This window comes from Alligator mississippiensis, chromosome 14, assembly GCF_030867095.1.
Source record: "Alligator mississippiensis isolate rAllMis1 chromosome 14, rAllMis1, whole genome shotgun sequence".
NCBI lineage: Eukaryota > Metazoa > Chordata > Crocodylia > Alligatoridae > Alligator > Alligator mississippiensis.
Genome location: NC_081837.1, coordinates 26,926,140 through 26,953,741, shown reverse-complemented (window position 1 = coordinate 26,953,741; position 27,602 = coordinate 26,926,140). Strand labels below are relative to the sequence as shown.

The window sequence follows — 27,602 nt, the reverse complement described above, 5'->3', positions numbered from 1 at the left end:
TCATTTAAAAAAAAGGTAAGAATCAATGGGACATGGGTATTCAAATCCCTTGTGTAGGTTTCAACATGGGACCCTTAGTTTACTGTATAGCTAGCTCTCAGGATCATTTGTGTCTTCCTTGAAGCTCCAGCTTCTGGAGTCATGTGATTTAGTGAACATCTTGGCTTTTATTTAAAAGAAAATTAGGGTGTTTTACACATGCTGGTGGTGGGGATGCTCTAATTAAAGCACCCACAGCATCTCATGCATCAGCATCCCTGTGCTTCAAAATGGGGGGGACGGCGCTTCAAGTCAAGCTCATTCAACAACCTTTAGTTAAAATGCCCCCACTGCCATTTTGAAGTGTAGGGATGCAGATGCACAACACACAGAGGCTGCTGGAGCTCACTAATTAGCATGCTACAGCAGACTTGATTTAATCGAGTCTGCTCTGATGCACTAATTACAGCGCATCAAAGCAGCCTCCCTGCATGTCTATAGGCACCCTAGTTCTTTGCTACCTCTGGGTTGCAGTGAAAAGCTTGAAAATGTGACCAGACTCACCGGAGCGAGCCTGGAAGGCCTCAAAACCTCATGGCAAGTAAAAAGGACCCAAATTGAGGGGTTATTATTTTATTTTATGGATTTAAAGCCAATCTGGTGACTGGCGGGGGTGACAAAGGGGAGTCTGGTTTGGTTCTTGTTTGAATAATTAGGGTTGGCATTGCTAAGCATGTCCTAAGAGATTAGCTGTCAGCAGGAGGACAGGTCGGCTGTGTTCGTGGTGTGCGCGCGGTAGATATCACAGCTGTGTACTAAGGAAGGCTGAAACTCAACATTCAAAATGACCACACACAAAACACATTATTTCTGGGTGGGGAAGTTGCCTGCTGATTTGATGGTGGCATCTGCCTGTCGGCAACTCGATCCGGATGTATCACAAACAGCTTTGTTCAAACTGCAACGGCACTGACAGATTGTGCAGATTTCCCGTGGGCTCCTCTTATCAGTGGCCACAGCCTGCTTAGCAACCTTCCCCACTTCAGAAACAACACTGAAGAGCAAATTGAATGGTGCAAAGCATTCTGGGATTTGCATCCAAGTTTATACTAAATGAGAGCAGCATCCTGCCAGGTGCTGAACTCCCTCAGTTCCCCAGGGAGGGGTATGTCTCCTTATAAGATCTGCAGCCCCCCCTCCAACTGGCAGGGATGTCTCCAGGCTTTGATTGTGATTTCCCTGTGCTGGTGTAGAGAGGATTAACTCCTGGGTGTCCAGCTAGAGTGCATGTGTGATGCTCGTTCTCCTGAGTTGGTTTAATACGGCAGCACTGGCCCCTTAAGAGCCCAGCACATTCCTGCTCTGGCCCTGCAGTCAGTCTCCCACCCCTTTCTGGAGAGACAAAGAAAGGGGTCTGTGCTCCTGTTTGCTTTTCTTCATGCTGCGACATGCCAGTGGTGTTCCTTGTTTGCTGTCTGTTGAGGTGCTGGGATGCTGGAGGGTCAAATTCTACCCGACAAAGGGTACAAGCTGCACAACCACACACAAGGTAGGCAGAGGACAGGCTGGCTAAATTCATTCCTGCGCACACTCCACCTACTTCAAATGATTCCCTCACCCCATCCCCAACTCCACACACCTCCATGGACAGTGTGATTTGCACTGGAGCCCTAGATGGGAGTCAGTCAAGGCTACAAAAGGGTGAGGGAAGAAATATTTATGCAAATAAAGGAGGCTGGGACGGCAGACCACACTTGCTACTCAAAAAGGAAGGCAGCTCCCTCACCTGCAGGGGAATCAAACAGAGAGCTACTAATGAAATAGCATGTCCTTGGTGGCAGGTGGATTTGTTTTACTTGATGAAGGACAAATAGTATCTCATGCAGTGTTGGAGTTTATCCAAGGCTGAGTGTAACATACTCCCTTAGCAGACTCAGGAGCCAGTTTCCTCATAAAAGCTAGTCCACTTATTAGAGATATAGCTTGTAGCCATGTTGGTCTAAAAAAAAAAAAAAAACAAAAAAACAAAAAACAAAAAACCACACACACACACACCGAAACAAAAGCAGACAAAACTCTTGTGCTAGTGGTGATATCTTTTATTAGACCAACTAAATAGTAGCAAAAAAAATTTTCTTTGCAAGCTTTTGGGTCCAGGCACCCTTCTTCAGACAGAGGAGAGTTCAAAGATTGTAAAAGTTCTCTCAGGTAGAAAAGAAACTTCATCTTGCATATTCACAGAGCAACTTTTTCACAAATGGACTTTGAAACCCAGGAGAACCATACCATCCTTTACCACCCTTGTGCAAGATGAAGTTTATTTTCTACCTGGGAGCATTTTTACAACCTTTGAACTCTCCTCTGCCTGAAGAAGGGTGTTTGGACCTGAAAGTATGCCAAGAAAGACTTTTTTTGGCTGCTATTTAGTTGGTCTAATAAAAGATATCATCTCTAGCACAAGAGTTTTGCAGTCTGTTTATTATACATGCCAATAGCCTCTCACCACAGCAAGCAAAACCAGTACAGGTGCAAAGAACACAGAATCAAATATTAGGTTTTTCCCCTCAGACTAGGAGAAAAAACACAGACCCTATACTTCTCCCCAAGGCCCTACCTTCAGTTTTCTTTCCTGGGAGCTTTTAACTTCCTCTGAGCCTAGTCAATCATCTCTGTCAGCTGACCCAGAAGTCTTTAGCTGGTAGGTTATTAGCCCCCTGCAGCTGGGCTCCAGCTTCTGAGTCATGCACTTCGTTACACTGAGCCATAGTCAGGGTTAGAGACAATGAGTGTCTATACATGTGCTCTGGGGGGCACTTTAATTAGAGCAAATCTGAAGCTGCTCTAATTAAAGCATCCACAGCGTTTCATGTATTTAACATCCCACACTTCAAAATGGCAGCGGTGGTGCTTTAACTAAAATTTGATTAATTGAGTCTTCTCTGACACCTGCTAATTAGCATGCATCGGAGCAGAGCTCTGTCACATGTATAGGTACCCAATGATTAGCATCTTCTCTCCAAGGATCTAAAGACACCTAATATACAATCCCTGCAACTCTTGTGAGGTAGGTAAGTATTGTGGTGCTCTTCTTCCTTCTGGGGTGAATGGGAGCACTGAAAGGCAAAGTGATTTGCCTAAGGCCAGACAGTCAGTTAGTGGCAGAGCTGGGAGCAGCACCCAGCTCTCCTGATGCTTCTGTTCTTGTTCAAACTAGTAAATGGGCTTTAAAAGTGAAAGTAAACCCCATGTTTTCAGAGGCTGATTCCAGCCTGGGTTAGAGGTTGGTGTGTATGTGCCATCATTTGTACACCTTGATGATTCTGATAATGGGGACTGTTGGACTCTTGACTGCTCCTAGGAGAGAGTGGGCCAAGACTTATAGTGGGTCATTTGGGATGAGATTTATTTTTGGCACCAGAGCTGTGATTGTATCCATGATTTTGCTTTAGGCAGTGCCATTCAGGGCCCGCTATACAGCACTAAACCTGCTCTTCCTTTTGGTGGCATTGCCAGACTGAATAGATGCCTCATTTGTCTCTTCCAGTATATGCTTCGTCCTTACAACACTATGAGCTGAGGTCATGTTTTAGGCTCTCCTATCTCAGAAGTTCTGGCAGTCAATAGCAGAACATAAGCGGACATCAGTGCAGTTCTGGCATTGTTGTAGAGCTCCACACGCAAGGAGCGGGCTGCCAGTGCATGAGATGCCCCTGAGACCACAGCAGCCAGCAATAGGTGTGGGAATCCTTACATGCACCTCCTGCATGGTGCCAGGTGGAGTAACTGCTGACAGAGGGGCTTTCAATATGGACCCACACAGAGTTGTGTCGGTAGAGCCTGAGTTGCACCAGCACAATGCTGTAGGGGAGATGGCCACAGGACAAGGGAGCTAGATAAACACCAGGACTCAAAAATGAATAGAAACTCGCTCTGAGGAGAGTGAAGATGGCCTCTGCAGCTGTACTGGTCTATCCGTATAGGTAGCCCTTGAGAACAAACATTGTGAAGGTCTCAAACAGCTCTTGACAGTACGTAGGAGCTTTTGTGGAGGTCTGATCCAGGGCGTGCAAGTTCAAAAGAAAGCCGTTGTGTCAGAAGACACAGCCAGCATGTGTCATAATATTTTAAATCCCTTTTTCCCCTCTCCCTGTCACTCAGTTACCCTGTGGAGCTTCACATGGAAATCTCTTCTGCCCTGAGATACTGTTTTTGCTTTATTGCATACCACAATTTGTTGCTGTGGGGTTTCTTTCATTGCTGGGCTATAAATGCTGTTTGATACCATACAGATGGTTACCTAGATAGGTAGGCATGAGCTTCATCAAGGTGGAGAAGCAGAGACAGAAACAGCAGAATCCCTGAGGGAGGTCTACAAAGTAACAGGAAGATACAGGGAGTCACTCTTTCTGCAACTGGGTAGGGTAGACACCCCCAGGGCACCTGCTGGCTGGCAGCACCGCAGATGACTGCTGAAGATCCTTCTGTGTTGCATTCAGGGGTGTAGGCTGTAGCCGTGTTAGTCTAATGTTGCATTGTAACTTGGGTTTTCAGTAAGGTGGCGTTCGTACTTCAAGCAACATGGCAAGCTCCAAGCTGCTACATGGCTTGCTTTGGAGCCTGACTTACAATAGACCTTTTCTCCTCCACTGCTCGCCTCTCTGGGTATGTCAGAGACAGCATTCCTTATGATGGGATGTCAGGCGTTCCTGAGCCCGTGGGAATACTTGAGATTCCTGAGCTGCGCAGACCTCCTCCCCCAAAATGATGCTAGCCAGCAAGGCATGAGTCTTCGTAAAATAGTTGTCTTGGGTTCTTAACCCTGAAAGTAATGGAAATAGTTCTACAACAGTGATGCAGCAAGAACAAGTAAGGCTTAAATCTGTGTCCTGGGTGTTGAAAGTGTCCATAGACTGTTTGTAGTGAGTGACCTAGACATTGTCCATCATATGTCTCTATAACTATTCACATTCCCAGTGTTGTTATCTCTTGTTATTTATTGTGGGGGGTTTTCCTTCAAAGTCCCAGCTCCTTCAGTCATGTGATTATATTGGAATTAAATTTTTCTTTTAAAAGGAATCAAGTTTATAGATCCTGTGACTACAGAGGGAAGCTTTAAAAGCTGAAGTACAGATGGTAAAGGTACAAATACTAAAATGCAAATAGAAAAGACCCAACTTAAAAAAAATCTCCTGTTTTTTATGCCAATCATGACTACAGTGGGGGACAGGGGGATTAATTAATTTGTGTATGCTTTGGGCTGATCACATTTAATTCCCACAGGGCCTGCATTGAACTCAGATGTATTGAAAAAACCTTGGAATTCAACTGTGTATGGTTTGAATGTGTCTTCAGATAATGAAGGCTGACTACCTGCAGTCTTAAAAGACTTGTTTCATGCTGTGTCTCCTGAGAACCAGGTCTGTCCCGTCCAGATGCTGACAGCCCAAGCTGTTGTTTCATTTCCCACAAGGGAACCAAAGTTCAATCTGCCTGGTAAGCAAGCAAGCATTTACATGTATGCAACAGGGGTTCAGACTACCAGGAGGGGTTCAGCCTCCTGGGAAGGGAGAGGATTTATAGCAGTGAATGTAGGCTGAAGGGTGCCTTTCACAGAAATGATAAAACACTATTACATTGCACAGGGCCTGATCCAAAGTCCACTGTAGGCAATGCATGGATTTCCAGTAGCTGGATTCAAAGGCCTTTGTCAACCCCCAGCACAGGTCATCTCAATATAGGGTTGGTTTCAATATATCTCCAGCCATCTTCCAACGACTCTTCCTCCATCATAGACTCTGCCTTACCCCCTCTCATCTTGCTGCATCATTACAGAGCTTTGGGGCAGCCCAGCTAAACACTCCCCCTCTTTGGCATTTGTCTATATGCTTCATATGAAAGGACTCTCCCATCCTCTCAGTTCAAAAAGAATCCATCATATTTTCCAGCTGCTGACACAATTTTAATAATACCTTTACTATTAAGTATGGTGTAATGGTCATATGTTGAAGTGAAAGGAGGAGGGGGGGGGATAGAGATAGGAGAAAACTTTGTATTCTTTTTCTCCTCTATTGCTAGGCATTGGACAGAAAAATGGCTGGAAAATGTAGGGGGACAGAGAGGATATTTTTAGACAGAAAATGCTTAATCTTTGTAAAACAAACTAACAAAATCCTAAAAAGCCCCAAAACCCCTAAAAAGCCCCAAAATTTTGGGTGGCCAAAAACTGAAAAAAATATTTTGGTTGAGAAAGCTGAGGAACATTTTTTGTTTCACTCAAACACGAGTAAAATTTTTAAAAATAAAATGCATGTTAGGCAAAACTGGTTTTGATTTTTCACTTTCTCGAGGAAAATATATTTTTTTTATTTTATTTTATTTTTTTTAGGAAAACTTAAACTTTCTGCAAAATACAGATGAACTGAAAACCCAAATTTCTGTCAGGAAAAAATGAATTTGTAACTAGCCCTGGTGGAAAGTCTCGACTGGATGTTCACAGGCTAAGGAAAGTCACTGAGCTCATGATGCAAGTAGGTCAATATGGAAACAGTTCTGTGGCCTTCTTTAATAATGAATGCTGATGACACTGAGTCCTACCACAATGATACATCTCTGCCAAACTTCTGCATATTGGCATAAAACCACAGACAATTTCAACTGGATCCATTTTATTTTCTCCTTATTTCTTCATGTTGTGTCCCCCTGCAGCTGCAGCCAAGTTGATGGAATCTGGGACAAAAGAAAAATCACTCTCCGGTGCAGCAGCAGCAGGGTGTCTGCACTGACAAATGTAGTATCTTTTGCTCTCCTCCAACTGTTTAATTGTCAATGGCTCAAGCTTTCTGGGCTTGTCTAACTTATGTGGCAGGTGCCACGATATCTGTGCATTGCTATGGAGGTTGAGCTCTCTAATGGAGACCTGGAGTGTGGTGGCAGAGGGGTTTTCCTGTCGGTATAGTTGCCTGCCTCCCACAGTGGCATTAACTAACACAGCAGAAGCCTTCTTCTCTCAGGATTCTTGTGTCCAGACTGGGGGTTTTGCAGACAGATCTACAGTGGCTATGAAGGGTGGGCTTTTCACAACCAAAGCTGACAAAGCTTAAGCTTTGTCATGCAGACCAGACCTTTTTCTCAAAGTAGCCCATTCCTTTCACCTCTTCCCTAGATACCATTCTTTGTAGTAGCAGAGGAGCCAGCACCAAACCAATGTCTCTGCCTTACCCCATTATTGATACCTATCCATGTTCCTCAGTCAGCCTTCAGCAGAGCTGAATGGATAGCCAGTGCAGGCTGAGTTGTTTGGAGGCTACCTGGACTCTGGGCACAGTACTGTTGCAGGGGAAAGCCAGCTGGCTGGAGGAACCTGTTGCTCTGGGAGCACTATGGGTAGGGAGAGGAGGAAGTAGGCTGGTTGGAAACTGCATATGGGAAGGATGCAGGATTTTTAATGTGTTTAACAGAATCGCTGGCCTTAATTCCCCTTCTTAGCAAGGCAAAGGGAAAAAAATAAACGAGGGGAAGAGACTCAGAAAAGGTGAATGGGCAAGACATCTAGACTTATGCTATTGATTTGACGAGCCAACAAACCCTCTGCATACCTAAGTCCAGACCTGGATACATCACTGGAGTACAAGAGCTCCTGCTAAGCTAAGCAATGGTCCACAACTGCCAAGTCCCAGCCCCCCGGCTCTTGGCCCAACCCACCTGCACTCAGCATGGGCTGGATGATGCCCAAGCCCCTGTTCCCTAGCTCCTCCTTGGTGTGCCCCAGGATGGAGTGCTCTATGAAGCATTGGTTGTAGTGCAAAACCTCACACTTTCTGCAGAAATAGATCTCGCACTCAGAGCACATCTTGCTTGGGGACCTCCTCTTGTCCAGCAGGCAACAGATAAGTTCTTGCTGAGGCTTTTTCCTGGGACAGAAAAGGGATATGTGATGGAGCAGGCCTCGGGGCTTCTTCCAGGCAATTGATCTCTCTTTGCAACTGTGCCAGATGATGAGTTGGCATTGATCATGAAATCAGACCACATCTGGCATGTTCCAGGGCCATTACTGTCCTGGTGACAACGTGACTCATCTTTTTTTAAATGGCTGGATAATTCTGCAGTCACTAGCAATGTTCATTATGCAACCTGGGGGAGGATGACTTTAATGCCTCTGCTTCACAGGCAACAGCTGATCATATGCCATGCTAAGGAAGAAATATGTCCTCTCATACAGCAGGGCACAATTGATTGGATGCATGCCTTCCTCTCAAGCATTGGGCACTTGGGGACAGTATGCTAGAGTACCTGAAAAGAAGTCAGTGATCCAATCAGTGCAACAGGAAACCAGAATTCTGTGGAGCAGTGGTCTGATCCAGTATAGCAGATCTCATGGTCCTGGGGCATAAGGGTCTTAAGGCTAACTGTAAACTACTTCCAAAATTCTTACACTTGGATCCAATCTTGTGTTTTAATATTAGGAAACAGATATCCTCAATTGCACGGTTTGGATAAAGTTAGACAAGCTTTCAAATGCAAAGCATTCTCCATCAGGTATAAGCATGATAAGCATCCTCATCCTCTGAAACCAGGGGCATATGCTTTGGGCACACACTCTCCTCCTTGTTGTGAACCTGTCTGCCGATGAAGGAACAGCACTGATGAACAGGAAAGGAAGCCCTGTCCTACACTTCCTCCTCAGGAAAGGATACTAGTCTAGAGGCTAAAGGAGGAGAGTGTGTGCCCAAAGCATAAGCCCCTGGTTTCAGAGGATGAGGATGCTTATCATGCTTATACCTGATGGAGAATGCTTTGCATTTGAAAGCTTGTCTAACTTTATCCAAACCGTGCAATTGGCCCAGTGAAAGATGTCATCCACAGAAATCCTTGCCTTATGCTTATACCTGTCTGTTATGGTGATTAGTCCAGCGAGGAAGCTGAAAGGGGAGAGCCAAGCCCAGAATGAGCTCTCCTCTGATTTGTTTGGCTCTTGGACCTGCTCCATGCTTGATGTGTGAGGTGAAAGTGGGGAGGAAGAAACCATGTTCTCTTCCTCCCCACTCTCATCTCTGACTTCCAGCCCTTTGGCCTCCTTTTTTTCTACCTCCTCTTCCGTCATCTCTTCTTTTCTCCACCAAGACATTCCTTTCTACTGGAAAGGCAGGAGAGATGCAAAGAACAGTATAAAATTAACTTGGGGTTATAGTGGATGGCATGTTTATACCCAAACTTCCTGCTTTGATAGTGATGCTGATGACCAGATGGGGCTCCTTCTTTTTCAACTCTTGGGATGGTGATTACCTGTGTTGACCACAAAAAGCCTCTGGGCACTGGCGTAAGGTCAAAGACCAACCCTTACTTCTCCTCCCTTATCTCAGTTTAGCCTAGCAGTAGGGGTGCTTTGGCTGATGGCTGTTGAGCTTAAATATTTTAAAACAGAGCCTTCCCAGTGGAAGACCATCACCTCTGAACTCAGTTCTTGAGCTCTGTGCTTTTGCTGTCTACGACATTATGTGGGGCTTCAGTCAAGATTTAACAAGATGGAGTTGGCTTTAAAGGTGGAGAAGACTGGGGAAACAGTTGCATGTCAATGATTTGGACCAAAGTTTTGAATTTACATATTTAGAAATTAAATTTGTATATTATAAATTATTTAAAAAATGCACTTCCCAAATATTAGGAGGATGGTGCAGGAGGAGCTTGAAACTGGCAGATTGGTCTTTGATTGTTACATTGTTTAATGTTGCCCAGTACCCAGGGGTTAGGCAGCAAATCACCCAAATCCATATACATGTGACACCAGAATGCAGGCTCCATGCAACCCACCCGGTCCTGCTAAAGAGAGGGCTGATCCCAGGAGCACTCCTTGCTCAGGCTAGTAAGTGCCAAGTAGCATTAAGCCATTAAACTCTAAACTCATTCATGGCTTTGTCTTTTCTTTCATCATGGGGCAGGCACAGATGCACTAGAATTCACCTTTCCCTCCAAGCAGAAAAGGGAGGAGCGAGAAGAGTATAGACTTGGAGCAAACCTATTCTTGCTGGAGCAGAGGCAGCTGGACCCGCCCTTTGCTCTGTGAGATTTATCTTGAACTAAAATGGCTATATTTAAGGTGCCACACGTACCTAGTGAAATATATTTAAGAGCATTAGTACAAGGGTTGTGCAGGGTTAGGAGCAAGGTGCAAGTCTATCACAGAGTTAAGCAGTATGGGGAAGGCATCTCTACCCCCTGTCCCCTGTCTGGGCTGTAGTCAAGTTGCATCACAGCCCCCAACCTTGTTCCCACACCCTCTCAGTCGTGTAGCTTTATTATTTTTAATTCCTGTTCAAAGATTCAGGACCAGATTTCAAGGAATTTTAGGAGAAGACCCATGAGGTGGATCTCACCTGCTGCAATCTCAGTGCTACTTGTTTCAGAGACAACTCAAGTCACCAGCACCAGTTACCTCATTTATTATGACACGGCAAGGATTCTCCAGGTTAGTTCTAGACAAATCCAACTTTCGGGAGACTTTGGGGCAGAATGATCATTGGGGGGGTGGGGGGGGTAGCTTGTTCTCTGGCATTAGGCCTGAAGGGCCCAGTCTTTCTTCTTTGGAGAACAGTGAACACGGTAATAGGAGCAGGATCAGTCATGTATAGTTAGTCTATGCTGTGTTTACTCCTCCTGGGTCTATTCCACCTCCCAATGACCTGTCTGAAGGCAGCCTCTTTTGAAACAGTCCCTGAGTCCTGTATCAGCTTCATCTGAACACCACTCTAATATTGTAGCCACGTCTTCAGTTAGGTTCCAGGGAGGAAAATGTTTCCCTCTGAAGGGCCACCTAAGTGTATCTGGAGCCTCCGCTGAGCTCCTCTGGCTGAGCTTCCATCCATGTAAGAGCTCCATAGCACGGTAGGGGGAAGTGAAGCCCTCTGTGTTCTGCTACAGCCTTCCGAACTGTAAATCCCCAGAGAACCGAACAGCTTTATCCAAGCACTGAGATCATCCGGGTTGCTGTGCAAGGACCAGTCTGATGATGAGAGTGCCAAAACCACTGCTCTTGTTGCACTTAGGTTCTGTAAGGAGACAGGCACAGCTAGGGAAGTGGTTGTCTTCAGGGTTTTCTGGTAGAATGACTACTTTGCCACTTTTCCAGAGCAGCGTCCCTCAGTTCTGGTGGACTCTGTCCGCACGTGATGCTATGTCCATGCATGACAGGAGGGCATGACAGAATGGAGCATCACCTCAGCGCAAAAGTGCAGGGCTTGCAATAGTGCAGCACAGCACCATGGGATTAGAAAATGGACACCACAATCTCTGTGCCCTGCGATATCCGCAAATCTCCAGTTGCTGCCTGTGCTGGAATATGTGACTTCTGATGCTGCTAAACACAGATGGACCCTACCGTGCTGCTGTCTGGGTTCAAAAGTTTCTGGGCCAGAACCAGAGCTGGGGTTAATCAGCACATCTCTACCGATCCTGGTGGAGGTGGATTGATTTAAACAAGTGGATGATCCAGCTCTCTGGATTTTACATTTGAGGCAGAGGGCCAAACTAGTTTCAGTTATTCTCTGTGTTTTGATTGACCTAATTATGTTTCTATGGATTTAATGGCATTTAATCAAGGATGCTTAATATTTAGAGCAGACTAGGACTCCTGGGGCATTTATAGATGTGCTCTGAGAGGCAGGTGGGTGCTAATTAAAAGCTACCGAGCGTCACATGTATCAGCGTCCCCATGCTGAAAAGTGGCAGCGGGGTGCTTTGAACTAAAGCTCATCAAACAAGTCATGCTGGAGGCTGCTGAAGCACATTCATTTCCATGCTCCAGCAGACTCGATTAATCGAGTCTGCTCCAATGTGCTGGATTTACAGCACATCAGAGCAGCCTTGCTGCATGTCTATAGAAGCCCCTGAATACTCCTTCAAGCTCTGTCACTGATTCCCTGTGGGCACATCTATGTCTGCCATTAATGTGCAACAATAAACTCTGGAGCTTATTGCTTTGGAGTTCCTTGCTCCTAGGAAGCTCCTGGATGCACTGTTTACATGTGCCCCTGGACCACGGCACACTGAACTGGGTCCGAGCAGTCTTAACTGGCAGGGGACCCAGGGGGTCAGTCTACGAGCCCAAGGCTGCTCCGACTGGGCTCACTAGGGTGCTTCAGCATGGGGTGAGCCACTGAACAACTCTCATGCCCTAGCCAGCTGGGTCAGCGTCTACACGTGTGCTGCTGCGCATGAAAAAACTCTGCAGCTGAGTAGGACTTGTATTTACAAGTATGACCTGATGTGGAGTTTATTAATTTCCTTCACCCTAATAGGGGTGCATGTGTAGATGCTGAGACATTTACTGTGGAGGTAATCAGTCAGCTCCTCAGTAAATGTCTCATGTAGACATGCCCAGTATGACTTTGACTAAATTGCTTCCCTCACCGTACCTCAGTTTGTAAAATGGGAATGATGATTACAGCACAGGGCAGGGGGATGAAAATGGGGATCAATGCATTAGTGGTTGTGAAGCGCTTTGGGATGAAACATGCTGTGGTTCTAGGATAGCGATGAACAGCAGACATGCTTCAGAACCACTACTGCAGACCCAGGTGCTCCCGAACTGATGCAGATTGCTACTGAAACCTTGCAGCCTGAATTGGTCACTGCTAAAAAAAAAAGCATTTGTTTTGGCAGACCAGCAGTCCAAAGAGTTAATGGGGAGTGTTTGTAGCAAGTCTCTGTCACCAAGGAGAAGGGAACAGCACTTAGGGAAGGAAACAAAACACTAGGCTCTCCAGGAGGGGTGATTTCCCTTTTGAATCATACCCGGCTCCAGCAACCACGCCTGGGGAGTGGGGAAAGAGAGGGCTGCTGAAACCTCCCTGGGGCTGGGGGTGAGGAAGCAGTGGCAGCTCTTGGTAGAGTGAAAGAAGTCCCCAGCTCCTTGTTAAAGCAAGAGGCAGGGTGTTGTGCGGGGGGGAGCTCAGCTCCCAGGAAAGGAGTGCGTGTCCTGGAGCAAAGTGGACCCACTGCAGGCAGGACCTAGGGGTCTGGGGCAGGAAGTACCCTGTGTCCGGAGTAAGGACAGCACCATCTATCAGAGGAAACAAGACACCCTCAGGGATCTGGGCTCAGAGGAGCAGAGTGGCTGGCTGCATGTGGGATGGATGGAGGAACTTTCTCTGCCTAGAGGAATTTGCTTAGTGGCTGTGATTGCAATGAGTAAGAGACTGAGAGAAGCTTTGCTGCTGCTGTCGCCTGTGATCCTGTAAGAACAGGAACAAGGAAAAATATTGCAGCTGTCTGAACATGATTCTGGAGTGTCCTTTTCATGTTGGGAGAGCGATGGAGATGGAGGGAGCAGGGGTAGGCTTATGAAAAGCAGCTCTGGAGACAGCAAGGTGGAAGTTAACCATATTTAGGTAAGTCAGGAATCATATCAAAGGTCTGGCTATTAAATGTGGCACAGAGAAATCTCCAGTGCCCTTTCTCTGTGTCTCCCTCTAGCCCCCTCTCATGGCAAGATGTCTGGGATCCAGGGGGCCACAGTCCGCAGCATTCGCCCTTACAAATCCAGTGAGCAGTATCTCTATGCCATGAAGGAGGACCTGGCTGAGTGGCTCAAGGAACTCTACAGCTTGGACATTGATGTTGGCTCCTTCCTGGAGGTGCTGGAGACCGGTACTGTGCTGTGCTTTCATGCCAACAATGTCACCCAGGTGGCCAGGGAGTTCTACCAGGAGTACCCAGGCCTGGCTCACAAGCTCCAGCTGCCCAGATCTGAGGTTACCTGCAATGAGTCTGCCCAGCCAGGCACGTTCCAGGCCAGGGACAATGTGTCCAACTTCATCCAATGGTGCAGGAAGGAGATGGATATTAAAGGTAAGGGAAGATCCAGATTTCTCTCTTCAGTTTCTTTCCTTTCTAACCTGGTTTCCTACCATTTTGTTTGGCAGTGACTTTTCTTACATTGGTAATAATTTGTCCTTATTCAGCATCGAGCCAAGGCTTTTCAAGCATCTTGCAACTATTAATTTAGCTTTGTGACCCTTGTTATTATGCTTGTTTAATAGAGAGGAAGCTAAAGGGAAGTCACCTGCTCAAGGTCACAAAGTGGAAGTTAGAAGATTCTGAGTCTGCGTGTTCCTGGGCCTGGTCCTGAGCCTGGATCACAAGTTTTCTGCCTCCCTTTTTACTAAATGAAGCACAAACCAGAAACTGTATCATGAATATTCAGCTCTGAGATGAAGCATCTTAAGGGAGAGAAGTGGGAGAAAAGGGGGGATGGGCTTTGTGGCTAAGCCACCAGCTGGGGTTCTGCCTCATATGTTGGGCATTAAGAAGTCTGAACCCATTAATAAATCTTCCTACATCCCACTCCTATATCTGTGTTGTCCATCTAGGCTGCAAGATCTTTGGGAAAGAGACAGTCTTTCACTATACACACATACAGCACCTAGGACAAGGAGACCCTGATCTCCCTTGGGCATAACCATAATACAGTTCATACTGTATACAATCATAAAAATGATTGAAAATCTACTTTGCATGATCAATAAAGTTCTTCCTGGAAACCCCATGATAACAAACTAGTACACATACTTTTTTCTTGCCATGATAGTCCCTCACTCAGTGTCCTTTCTGGCAAGGAGGCACAACCATAAAACTCACCAGGATCTTGACTAGGGAGGGCAGGGCAGCATTCTGGGAAACTTCAGTTCATTGCCTGGCCTGCTGTAACTAATATAGCAGATATATTCAGTAGGGACAGGGAAAAGAGCCCCAAGGAAGGCTGTGGCAAAGGGAAGATTAGATTACTGTTTGAGGCAGCCGGTAGATTAGATTACATTAGTTTGTACTATCCCTTTAACATTTCCCTTCCCAAATCTTTAGCTGGTTGCAATATTCCCCAGTGCTTCAGTAGCTCTTGTGTGGTTAGCCCAGCATTGCCTCACATAGTGTCCATATTTCCATCCTCTTGGGCTTCTGTGCAGTGTGTTGCAGACAGGGTCTGAGAGGAGGTGTGAGGGGGTGTGCTGTAGCTGCATCTAGATCATAGCCTGCTTGCCTGCCATGTGGTGCCTGCATTGCTGTGCCTCCTGCTGAGTCAGGTTTTAATTCCTTGGCCAAAGTTGGCAGCAGTCCTCCTGGTTATAGACGGGATAATTCTCTTCTTATTTCTTATATGCAGAAACCACCCTCAGCTCCTCAGGCCTCAGAATTAGTCAGTGGGCTTTATTGATTTGGCTTAACAATTCTGCCAAAGCAGTGGTGGTGCTGAATGGCTGCTTAACCCATCCTCATCATCTAAAGATGAGTTAGGCCAGTCTAGAATGGCATAGGGTACATTTACACTGGACTTGACAGTAGGATTTAAACAGGGTAGACAAACCCTTGCTGGCTTCAGTCCAACTACTTCAGGCAACAATAACAATGTAGTGGCATGGGTTTCACCAAGGAACCTTTGTATATGCCCACTGTCCCCAGTGGGTTCATACTCAGGTTGCCATCCTTCACTGAAGCATGTGGTTTTGTGTCTTCACTATGGATACCTGTGCTGGAGAGATTAAAGCTTTCATCTTATATCACACCTTTGCTTGCAATATAGACATACCCATGGAGTTTAAGGCCCATTCAATCATGTAATCTGATCTTCCTGCATGAAATGACACCCAGCTACCCCTGGACTGAGCCCAGTGACTTGTGTTTGACTAAGCATCTCCCAGAAAGGCACCCATTCTTGATTTGACATTGAGCAATGAAACATCCGCCACTTCCCTGGGGAGTTTGTTCTAGTAGTTAATCACCCTCAGTGTTAAAAATGATTGCTTCATTTCTAAATTGAACGTGTTGGACTTTACCTTCCAACCATTGGTTCTTGTATGCCCTTCCCTGTGAGATTAACAATCCCTTTAGTGCCTGACATTTTCACCAAGAAGGCATTTGTCTATCCCAATCAAGTAATTTTTTTTAAGTTAAGTTTTTCGAGTTGTTAGCCAGCCTAAACATCCTCAGGCCCACCATTATAAGATAGGTCTGAATGTCCATTTGCTTGGCATATCAGGAGCAGGGAATCCTTTTAACCTACTCATGCATCTTTCCAGGACTGGATGTTCTCTGGGACCATGTTACAGACAGACATGATGGTTACAGTGCCTACATGCTGCATCACTAGCTCTGACACCAAAAAAACACCAGGCTCTTTCCAAGGGTATCTAAAGCATTACTGCTCTATCAATTGTGCTGCCATCTCCATCTTTCCTCTTGTGTATTATCTCCTCTTCTTCCTCTCTTGCTTTGCCCATTTTACTTACTTTGTCATTTCTACCCCTTTACCCCTATGCCTAAGAGGTCCTGATGTTTGAGACTGAGGACCTGGTGCTGAGGAAGAATGAGAAGAATTTTGTGCTGTGCCTGCTAGAGGTGGCCCGTCGGGCTTCTCGCTTTGGAATGAGCGCTCCCACCTTGATCCAGATGGAGGAAGAGATTGAGGAGGAGATCCGTGAGGAGATGGACCTGCCCCCAGAGGACACTCCACTTCCCAAACCCCAGAGGAAACCCTGTGACTTCAAGAACCTGGACCAGATGGTAAGAGAGCTGGAATGGTGTAACCCACTGGCACTGGGGGTCAATCTGCCTTATACTCACTCTTTAATCCAGGGGTGAACTTCAGGAGGACCTGACTGTGGGAGCAGTTTCAATGGTGGTTATCTGTGTAGACAGTGTGGTTCAAAGCAAAATGTGTACATGTGAGAGATTCTTATTTCATTGCAAATGAGCACTTCAAACCTAAGAGCACTTATAGGCTCCCATATTTAAAAGCCTGGGTACCCTAGTACTTTACAGCACTGTTAGAAGATGGCAGGGACCATGACTCTAAAAGGAACAGCACAAGAGGAACCAAATTCTTTAGTCCTTCAGCTGTGCCCTCATAGACCACAGAGGGTCTGATCAGCATGGCTCAAACTCATGCCTTCCTCGATCTTCAACCCAATCCTGAATTGAATCTGTTTTAGAGGATGAAAAATATTAATTAAATTTTCTCCCTCTTCCTGTTGCATTTTATTTATGAAGAGGCCTCTGCTCTTCTTGTTCCTAGAGATAACCAGACCCAGAAGTGAGGAAATCCTTTTCCTACCACTTTCCATAAGCTTGTTCTTTGGACCTAATCCCAAGAAGGCAGCAGCAGCAGCAAGCTGTTCCTGCAGGACTCCCACTCCATTTACACGATCAAGTGGTTCTGATGAGATGTTGGATAAGCAGAGGCACTCTGTCTCTCTCACTGATTATAGCAAGTGGGCCCAGGGAGCTTATCCATATACCTTCTCCAAGGCTATAGTGCTATCCCAGGCTGCCTATGGAGAAGACAATGCTATTGACCAAGAATAGTTTGCTTTCCATTCCCCAGGTCCAGCACCTTGTGAGCCGATGTACCTGCCCAGTCCAATTCTCTATGATCAAGGTGTCAGAAGGGAAGTATCGAGTGGGAGATTCAAACACCCTCATTTTTGTCAGAGTAAGTCCAGCTTTTGAGATGATGTTGTGATATTAGTTTGTGTGACACTGGGAACTCTAAACTGCTTTCAGGCAGGAGGGGAACCCTGCTGCTAGCTTCTGTTGCTGAAATGTTGGGTCTTTCTGATAGGAGTTCTCAAATGTAGATTCTACCCATCTGATTGTGTTTGGCCCCATCCCAAAAGATGGGATGTGTCAATACAGAGGGCATGTTGTCACCCTGAGTAGGACTGGGCAGTTCAGTGGTGATATAAAGCTCTAGGTCTATACTATAGGTCTCGTGTGCCCTGTATACAGTGAGTCACTCCATCTCCTGCTAGGACAAGCCCATCACTGCAACTGACCCCCTTATTGGACTGACTGGCCTGCAGGTAATGGATTTCCCTCTGTCCCTTTCAAGAGCAGAGCCAAAGCATATAGATGGGGAATGAGGGAAGCTGATCTTGCCTGTGCCACACAGATGTGTACAGGACCCCAGGCTCCAGGGCTATCCATCTGGTACCTTTCCACACCACTGCACACACTGCAGGACAGGAAAGGCTGCTAGCAAGCTGGCCCTTCCCTCCCTTTTGTTTAATTTAATTTCTGATATAGGAGTACTCTAAAGTTTCCACTGGGGGGAAGGGGTTTTTTCTTGATAGCTGGTGGGTAGCACTGTTTATGTGAATGTGCAGCAATGTGCAAACTGTGATCAAAGGTCCTCAGATTTTTTGCCCTTTGTTGTGGGACTCACTGATGTTATCCCCCAAACCCCTCTCATGCTGTCAGAGATGCCACCCAGGTGACTGTGCATCCTCCTGACCTACACATGCGTCTTGCAATGACAGAGGTAATCTCTGGTCTCCAGAGATTCTCCTGGAATAAGATGTGGCAGGAGCAGGCTCTGTCCTTGTGCCATATTTGAGTCCCTGCGTATTTTCCAAAGCAGGAATCAGATAACGTTGGTGATGGCCTCAAGGCTGATGGTCCTCCACTGCTTGCTGTTCATCAGAATGTATGCAAATACCCTTTGGACTAAGTGAGATTTTTACTCATTATCCACATGTAATGTAAGAGCAGCTGTTTGTGCATGTACATGTGCAACCACAGGTATGGCTGAGTGTGCATGCATAGGGGGGCATGCAAATCAAAAGTGTGCATGTGTTTGCCTGTATGTATTGTATGTTACAAAGCAAAATACAGAGCCTGGGATGTTCTGGGCAATGAGATGATCAGGAACTGAGGATACTTTGCATCTATCAAGTTCAGTCCCTGATACTGGAATTTGCAGAAAAGCTTGGACTTGCACTTGGACAACTGGGGCCAGGTGTTCAGACAAGCTCAGTGCATGGGTGCATGCTGGGAGCTGCTAGGTGCTGAGAATCCTGCATACCCTCTGCTTGGGATAAGTGATCTGGCAACTGACCCAGTTACCACCAATGAGAGAGATTCTCCTCTATCCCTACTGATAGAGTTGTGCTTTGGTGTCAGATGGCCTGCCTTCTTGCCTTGCTGTTAGGAATGAAGACTAGAGTCTACTTATACCATGAAAATGTGCCACATGTATGCATGAACTCATATATATATATGCACATATGCACAGCCAGGGCTTTTATGTGTGAATGGGCAATACCACACGTACCTCACTGAGGAAGTAAACAGTAGAATGGTGACATGTTTTGCTCATGTCTTGCACAGATCATGGAGATTCACCACTCATGGGTCCTTTATTTGTTTCAGATCCTACGGAATCATGTGATGGTGCGGGTTGGAGGGGGCTGGGACACACTCGAACATTACTTGGATAAGCATGATCCTTGTCGATGCACCTCTTTGTGTAAGTCTCCCCACATGCCAACTCCATTTTTCCAACCTCAGGTGTGCATGGAGGATGGGGGTCACTTTCTTTTGGGATTAGGTTGGATTGTGGGACTTCACTAACAGAGGATTACATGAGTCGGAGTCAAATAGAGGAAAAAAACAACACAGTAAAGAGTCAGGAGAAGCATATCCAAGCATACCTCTAGGTTCACCAATCCCTACTGTACAGAGTGGAAAACAATGCTGCTGCTGAAATGGTGCCACAACACATTTTTGGTAGGTCCCGTTGTTTTCTGGGTTCTGGTAGGTGGCCATCATAGAGGACATTCCCGTTTTCTGCTACTCTATCCTCTGTCCTCTATTGATACGAAACCCAATGCCTTTATGTCTTCTATTTTTCTCTTAAAGAGAAAATATTTTTCTCTATGTCTTCTATTTTTCTTAAAGAGAAAAATAGAAGACATAAAGGTGTCCAGTTTTGTATCAATAGAGGGCAGAGGACAACCAGACTGTCCTTTATGATGATCACTGTCCTCTGGTAGCAGGAGTCGGATGTCTTGTTACAACACAGAGAAGACTAAGAAAGCTAGGGTTGTGGTATGCTGTCTCGCCTAAAACTATTGGTGGCCACTAGAGGTCAGACTAGCATTTCAGAAGAGACTGACATGCAATCCCACTGAGTCCTACCCAGGTGCAGCGTTTGTTTTATGGTTTACATTCTTTCAGGGTGGATTGGGGTGGAGGGTGGGGGTGCACTTGCCCCTCCCCGCTTTGATTCCTGCTCCACCCAAAGTTTAAAACCAACAGCTTGGTAATGGCAGCAGGGATTCATGCCTTGTGCCACCCAAGGCTGGGGGGGCACAGCAACTACCCGCAGGTGGTGGCAGCAGCAAATGGGGACTGCCTGCAGGCAGCCGTGATGATGTCAGTGGCAAGGGTGGGCCAAGCGGGGACTGGCCGCAGGTGGCCAAAGTGGTGTCAGCAGCAGGAGAGGGGGGTGGCAAGCACTGCCCACTTGCAGGTGCCACCGGTGGCGGCAGCCATCTCAGGCGGTGCACCGCCAATCTCAGGGGGCGCGTGTGGACCTGCATGCATCCCCTATGTGTTGCCAATGGCAGCAGCATTTCTGCTCAGGCAGCAGCAAAAACATCAAGTAAATTCACGGCTCATTAATTCCTAATTCCTTCTGAACTCTTCATTGCAGAGGTGTTAATGACCCTCCCTCCTTTTTAATGGTCTTGATAGTCCACTAATCAAGCTCTTTGTTAGCTGCTCCTGGTAACTCCTATTTCACAGCCATCCAGACTTTTAAAATCATTCCAATAAAGTTATAAATGTTTTTGCTTCAATGTTAAACTGAATAATATAGCCCTAGGCCCCTAGCATATTATTAAAGCTTCTAGTTTATTTTCTACCTAGAGAAAAGTATGTGCTTTGTTATATGGGATGATACACCTCACCAATTGCACTCCCCGTTTCAAAATCCTAGATCCACCTATGCATACTTTGCAGTTTTGAATGCCTCAGGGAGTCAGTTCTGGGATGCAGAGTAACTGCTGCCTTTGAGGATTTGGATAATAGAAATCATGGGAGAAAGTCAGGTTTTATGTTATTACAACTCAGAAATGCTTTTTGGGGAATGAAAGCTCGCACAGAAAGTCTTGCTGTGTTTTCTAATTCATCATGCTTGTTCACAAGAGGTTTGCAACATGATGCTTAGGCAAGACTGGTATAAACTCAAGTCCAACCCAGTCTACATGGCATTAGAGGGTTCAGAGCCGAATGGGACGTGGCAGACGCTGCCTGTTACGCCAGGTGTCATGATTCCAAAAGATTACTTCACAGCAATGTGGAGAAAGGTGCTTGTCTTTGTGCTGAGTCTCTGCATCTCTTCACAGCTCACAAGCAGGCTTTAAAGATGGCAAATCCTCAGAGGCTACAGGCAATGCAAGTGCAGCATGAGATCAAGGTCTGTCTGGCATCCAAGACTGATAACTCAGACAAGCCTCAGCCAACCCTGATTGTCAGCAGATCCCAAAGCCCGTTACCCCCAGTGGAGTGGAGGACTTACACATCACGCAGCCTTGGCACCAGCAAGAAGCTTTGTTCATCCTCATCGCCAGATAGTGCCAGCAAGAAGACTTCGGGACTCGGGACCCCTCGGGAGCAATCAGAAGCCAGGAGAGCCCCCTCTGCCAGGTAATGAAGAGACGTTAGTGAAAGATCTTGGGCTTCATTTCACCCCAGCTCCTAAGGATGCTGTGCTGAGCAGCTGATAGTAGTTGCTGACACCAACAAGCAGCTAACATTGGAGAAAGGTGGAGAACACTGCCTGTTAGTGCTAGCCAGGCCTCTCTAATCCGAACATACTGTGGTACCTCCCATGTCTCACAATGTCTCAGTTTTTCCTTTGGTTTCCACCTCAGCAGGCCTGATTCAGGCTGACTTCATGTTTATATAGTGCCTATCAGTGTCATTTTGGGATCAGCTGGAGGGAGTCACTCACCTGCTCTAGGGTTTTGCTTCAGTGAGACCCCAAGAGTTGAATACTGGAGATACTGTATATGAGGACTGAGGTGAATGGACAGTCCTGTACAATGAATCCTAATTCTGAAACAGCAGGTGTTTGTAAATGGAGGTAGCCTGATATGTCTGTGTGATGTCCTGGGTTTAACAGGGGATGGATGAGAGGTCAGGATACAGGTGCCTTTGTCATTGCTGGGCTGGGGCATATGCTAACACTACCTGGAAGCATTCTCAGGAGCACCAAAATGTGACCCATGGCACCTGGTGCTATTTTTAGTACGATTGCTGGCATCTGGGGTCCCTTTGTACATGCCACAAAATTGGCCTTTAAAGTGGCTTCAGTGCCCTTTTTCACTGCTTTAATGGCACTGATGCTTGCACGTTCAGTGGCGTATTCCTGACCACTGCTTTAAATGTCTTTGGTACATAGCAAGATAAAACACCTCCAAGGTGTTTTAGTTTGCTCCCTAACAAAGTGCAACAGTGCATGGGGTGCTGGAAGCCAACATGCTTGGGGCTTGGCAGGCCCTGCACAGCTCAGGGGCTGCGGGACCCGACGGCAGCCCGTGCAGGCAGGCTCCACTGAACAACAACAACAGAAAAAGCAGCAACCTGATTTATTTATTTTTTTTCCTCCTCGGAGCCTACCTGCCTGCCACCTGGGGCCTCCCTGCACAGCTCAGGGACCACTCGGCCCACCGGAAGCTCGCTCCCCCCGCCACCAAAGAGGCAGGTAGAGATCAGGACCCTACCCTTATGTACACGCCACAGGGGTTTAGTTCAGTTTAATTCTCCTTAAATTGAAGCAGTGTTTTTAAAAACCCACCGTTTCAATTGAGGGAAAAATAAACTGAATTAAACCGCTGTGGCATATACAAGTAGCCTCTGGTTTTCTTGTCAATCTCTCACAGAGGAGACGTGCACTGTCAAGGAGTGCTTGTACATGCCATGGGGGTTTAATTTGGTTTAATTCTCCCTAAATTGAAACAGTGGGTTTTTAACAGCACCACTTCAGTTTAAACCGAACTAAAGCCCCAGGGTGTGTACACAAGGGTGGGGGTCCGATCCTTACTTGCCTCTTTGGCAGCAGGGGGAGGAGCGAGCTGGTGGCAGGCTGAGTGGTCCCTGAGTTGCGCGGAGCACAGTGCTTCCCTCCACGGCTGTTGCACTTTGTTAGGGTAGCAAACTAACACACCTCAGAGGTACCAAAGTCATTTAAAGTGCAATATGCCGCCAAGAGTGTAAACAGCAACACCATTAAAGGAGTGCAAAAGGGCATTTAAGTCACTTCAAAGGCCAATATTGTGGCATGTACAAAGGCCCCAGGGCAACAAGCCTTGGTACCAGAATGACAGTGCCAGTGCCTCTGCACATATTAAACACAGGGGAAATGGTTATACAGGAAAATCTCTGATATCCAGTGTGAGTGGGGAATGGGGGGGTGCCAGTAATGTAAAAATGCCTGAGGTCATAGGGTTTCTGCCCAGATGCGGGGGGCAGCTGCATGTAGAGCGGCGACAGCGCACCATGGTGGGTGGTGGTGGCGGTGACCATGTGCATGCTTCCCCCCACCCCCACCCCCTATGTCCGGCCAGCCAGAAATTCCAGTTACTAGAGTGTGCTGGTTAGTAAAATCCTGGATAACAGGGATTTTACCGTAGCATATGTCTGAAAGACAATAATAAGGAGCTCTTACAGCCTCATGCTGCCCGTTAGCTCAGTACTGGCTTGACACCCACAGCAATGAATGAATTCACCAGGGGCTAGAGGCAGTTGTCACACTGGAGTGATGGTTGTTCTCATGTTGCAGGACAAGGGAGCGGTCTGCTACACCTTCCCGGAAGCAGCTGCTTGCTGAGGAAAGGCCTCCTTCCCGACAGAGCTCTTCTACTCAGTGTGGCAGGGGTACACTTCATGTTTCCATGCCCTCCCAGACATCCCAGCCAACCGGACATGAGCAGGACAGTCCTGGTGTCTCAGAAACTATTGCAGAGCCACAGAGAGGAAGACTGTCTGGAAGAACTCCTGGGGTGCATCAAAAAGAACGAGAGAGCCTGGCACCAGCCCGATATACAGAATCCAAGACCCCGAAGACAGTACTCAAGGACAGCTCAGTTCAGTCTTCAAAAAGTGCCCTGCATGGAGGGAAGAATATTCCACAGGGTCACAAGTCTCAGGAACAAGGTGTCAAGAACTTTCCTGGCACAGTCCGTTCTTCCAGCCCAGTCAAGGCCCTTCATCCCTTCCCACAACACGATACCAAGAAAGCTACACAGAGTCATAAAGGACAGCTGGAAGGAAGTGCTACACATGGTCAAAGGGACCCTGGAGCTGTGAGGTCATCTTCTCCCATTAAACACACGGGCTATGTGCAAAAAATGGAGGCTGGGACAAAGATCCCAGTGAAAGCTGGCTCTCCCTTCAATAGGACCCCTACACCTAATAAAAGCTACCAGGGGGAGCCCCATCTCAGCAATGAGTGCAAAGCCCCAGCCAGTGTCACAGCAAAAGCTCCTGCTCCCTACAAGTGCAGGGCAGTGTTCAAAGCTGAGGATAGCTGCCAGGGCCACAGGCAATGCTGTAGGGTAGTTAAACCAGAGATGTCATCTACTAGCCTTTCCACTAGCCCAGGGGACAGAGCCAGTCAATCAGACACAGAGGGGAAAGACAAGCCTCCATGTGCCAAATCAATGCAAGAGGAAGTGGCAGGAAACACTAAAAACAGTAGTGGAAGTGAGGGCGTTTCAGTGGGCCACCCAGGGGAGAGGGAGCGCGTGTATACACCTCTGCCCATCGATTTGGCCCAGGAGCAGGCACTCTACAGGAGCTTAGAGGATGAGATCTTAGCCAACATAAAGGAGCTAGAGGCCATTCCTGCTGAAAACCACCATCCAGAGAGGAGCCGGTTAGATAAGGCTCCACCAGACTGCAGCTTAGCAAGTAACACTGCTGCCTGCAACCTCAGAGGGTGGAAGTCTGCCACACCTTTTCTCTGTCCCCTTGCCAGCTCTAGGCACGCGTTTTCCTGTGGTGGGGGTGTGCCTCGTAGTGGTGTCTACGTGCCAAGCAGAGAGGCAAACTGGCACCCTGCTGCGTTGCACTATGATGATGTGATTGATGAACTGTCCAAGGGCCACAAGACACTTCACCAAATGGATGTGGAGAATGGGATTGCTACAAGGCCACTAAAGCAGGCTGGGGAAGATTCTCCTCAGGCAACCTCACTCCTGATGGATGAAAACCAAGAAAAAAAGCTTCAAGGGTCTGAAGGGACTTGCCTTAAGAAAGATGCATCCAGTGAAATCAGAGACAATGGGTCAAGGGAACAGCCAACAAGACATTCAGCATCTGCAGATGTCCACAGAAACGGTACAGCCCCACAGGCAACATCCAATGAAAGCCCTACAGGTGGCCCTGAAAAGTCCAAACTGCCTCAAGTGAAGCCCAAGAGGGCACTGAAAAAGCCTGAACGAGTGCCATCCATCTACAAGCTAAAGCTGAGGCCCAAAATCCGCCCCCGCAGGGACAACAGACCTGAGAAGCGGCCATCCAAAATCCCCACTCCGGTGGCACATCGACAGGCACAGAAGGCAGGCAGAGCTAAAGACCAGAAGGCTCACAGCTCAAAACACCAGAGTCGGACGAGTCAGAGAAGCCTGGCTGGCACCCAGAAAGAAAGTACAGAAAATGCTGGGTCTGAGGAGGAAGCTTGGCTTTCAGAACAGAGTGGCTCCCCCCAGGCTGGGAACTCGGAGATAAAGTCATCCCTGAGTGAAGGCAAAATGTGGCTCACGGAGGAAGATGAAGAAGCCTGGGTCTAGTATCTTTATAATATGCTTTTGGGGGTCAATTTTAGCCCCCAGCTGTCAGGAGAAAAAATATAGCATTCAAAACCCTCCTGTGGGCCAAATTTCTTCTTTCTCTTACTCCCACACAGCTCCTTGGGAGGCAATCACTTGGGAGATGGAAGGAGAAACAAATAACAATGGGGTTGAAGCTGTCAGTGAACTGAAGTCCACCCATGTTTTCAACCAAGGGACCTCAGAAAAGTGGCCTTTTCACTTGGTGTATAATAATATGGTCTGGTGTTTATTTTGAGATGAGAGAGAATCCAAAGCCAGGTACAATTCTAGTTTGAATGTGCACCAGCAACTGGAGGCAGAACATTGAAGACTAAAATTTTGAAGCCTTTTTCAGAAGACTTTGTACCAAATCTGTAACTAAGAATTGAACCTTGAACCAAGTGTGAGGACTCGTATCCTGAGAAAAGATGTATGATTGTTACATCATGGAAGCCATATTTTGGAGGAAATCTATCACCATGTGTAAACAAGTTTAGTGCAAGAGTATTATCAGTGGGGACAGATGCAAATGAAATGTACAGTCGTTGTCCCTTCTGTCCTTGTGCGATACACCTAGCCCATTTCAGTATTTTTAGTTGAACAGACATTTCCCTGTCAGGTAAATTAGTGTGTTTGTAGCTGTACCTGTGTAATTAGGAGGAAAATTGAGCCTTGATATTGCATATACAGAGAATCAGGCACTTTAGACCCTGTAGAAAAGATAGAGGAAACTAGAAAAGGGCTTTAAAAGTGAAGACTCTTGAGTTCCTAAAATTATGCTTCTTTCTGTTCTAGATTCTCCATCTGTCAAATGAGACTAATAATACTGACCTCTCAGGGCATTGAAAGGCCTAATAAATGTTTGTTAAGCACTTTAAGATCCTCAGAGCAACTGCAGAAAAGAAAGACAAAGCATTATTTTTATTATTATTGTCCTGGAGCCAGAGCTGAAGCGCTCATGGATACCAATGAAAATTTGTGTTGTATATTTGAGGAATATATGGTCTTGCTTTGCAATAGTCCCCATGAGTTTGGAACAACCTGATTTTTGAAGCAATGGGCTATATCTCACCCTCATTATGTTGACATGTATTTTATTGAATTCAAAAGTTGTTCTCTGCAAACTTCAAGAGTTAAAAGTACCTGTGTAAACTCTGACAGCGTTCCTGTTCAGGCCATTTTACAAAGTATAGGCTCAAATGCAAGTGTTCCTTAAGCTTATCATTATTGCAATTAAACCAAGAGCCATAGATGAATTTGAAGTAGGAAGCTACTTGAAATGACAAGAACTGAAACATCATGGGTTCAGTTGGCCAGCAGGTACCATGGCCAAAGATGCCCTGTGATATCAAGAAGGAGCAGTCTAGGAACCAGACCTAGGATCCTTTCAGTTCTTGGCTGTCGAGTTTGACACTGGTGAATGTTCTGTGTGAATTACTTGTGGATTGTCTTTATAACTATAAAGCTTGGAAATTTGTATTTGAGGTCATCATTAATAACTATGCTTGTTACAGTTATGCACTATATCCCTAACCCTTTGATCACTGTGTAACTCAGTGTTTGTGCAACATAACCGTTTCAAAAACTCTTCTGCTGTTTAAGTATATCTTTTTCAGTGGAGATACTCTGAAAATAATCTATAAAAAAACAATGACCCAAAAACTTATAACCCTTAACTATGTTAGCTAATTAAGAGACTTGTTATAAATTACTCCACAAAAAAAATAAATCTTTCCAGGCAACAAGAAGAAAGTTTTTGTGGGAGATATCTTTTATTGGACCAACTACATTGTTGGGCTAGATTTAGACAAGCTGTTGTGTACCGCCACACCATTTTTCAGAGCTCTGGAAGATAAGCAGGCACAGCAGGGTTAACTAGCAGATGGAGCCAACCTTGTGTAAAATTTCATAGATTCATAGATGTTAGGGTCGGAAGGGACCTCAATAGATCATCGAGTCCGACCCCCTGCATAAGCAGGA

The 27,602-nt window shown here is 46.4% G+C and overlaps 1 protein-coding gene across 5 annotated transcripts; it reads left to right on the top strand.

Moving 5' to 3' along the window:
- Window positions 1-1,343: 1,343 nt before the first annotated feature.
- On the top strand, window positions 1,344-27,099 carry GAS2L2 (growth arrest specific 2 like 2). Of its 5 annotated transcripts, XM_019499513.2 has the most exons (11): window positions 1,344-1,528; window positions 5,260-5,472; window positions 6,365-6,506; window positions 10,295-10,441; window positions 13,447-13,821; window positions 16,289-16,527; window positions 17,348-17,455; window positions 18,380-18,448; window positions 19,174-19,270; window positions 21,153-21,453; window positions 23,591-27,099. In XM_019499513.2, the coding sequence occupies exons 5-11, from the start codon at window positions 13,464-13,466 to the stop codon at window positions 25,599-25,601; spliced, it is 3,183 nt and encodes a 1,060-aa protein (XP_019355058.1). In that variant the 5' UTR covers window positions 1,344-1,528; window positions 5,260-5,472; window positions 6,365-6,506; window positions 10,295-10,441; window positions 13,447-13,463; the 3' UTR covers window positions 25,602-27,099. The 5 variants fall into 5 exon arrangements, with proteins under 5 accessions (XP_019355058.1, XP_019355060.1, XP_019355057.1 ...); XM_019499515.2 differs by lacking the exons at window positions 1,344-1,528; window positions 5,260-5,472; window positions 6,365-6,506; window positions 10,295-10,441 and adding an exon at window positions 10,519-13,361; XM_019499512.2 differs by lacking the exons at window positions 1,344-1,528; window positions 5,260-5,472; window positions 6,365-6,506; window positions 10,295-10,441 and having other exon boundaries at window positions 10,519-13,821; window positions 18,383-18,448.
- Window positions 27,100-27,602: the final 503 nt, after the last annotated feature.

What these genes read in the sequence shown, in the direction of transcription:
- GAS2L2 (XM_019499511.2), top strand. Translation starts at nt 13,398, where the DNA reads ATGTGGCACAGAGAAATCTCCAGTGCCCTTTCTCTGTGTCTCCCTCTA. An exon ending in TGCTTGCTGTTCATCAGAAT is followed by an intron (nt 18,449 to 19,173) that starts GTATGCAAATAC and finishes TATTTGTTTCAG; the next exon opens with ATCCTACGGAATCATGTGAT. An exon ending in AGGAGAGCCCCCTCTGCCAG is followed by an intron (nt 21,454 to 23,590) that starts GTAATGAAGAGA and finishes CTCATGTTGCAG; the next exon opens with GACAAGGGAGCGGTCTGCTA.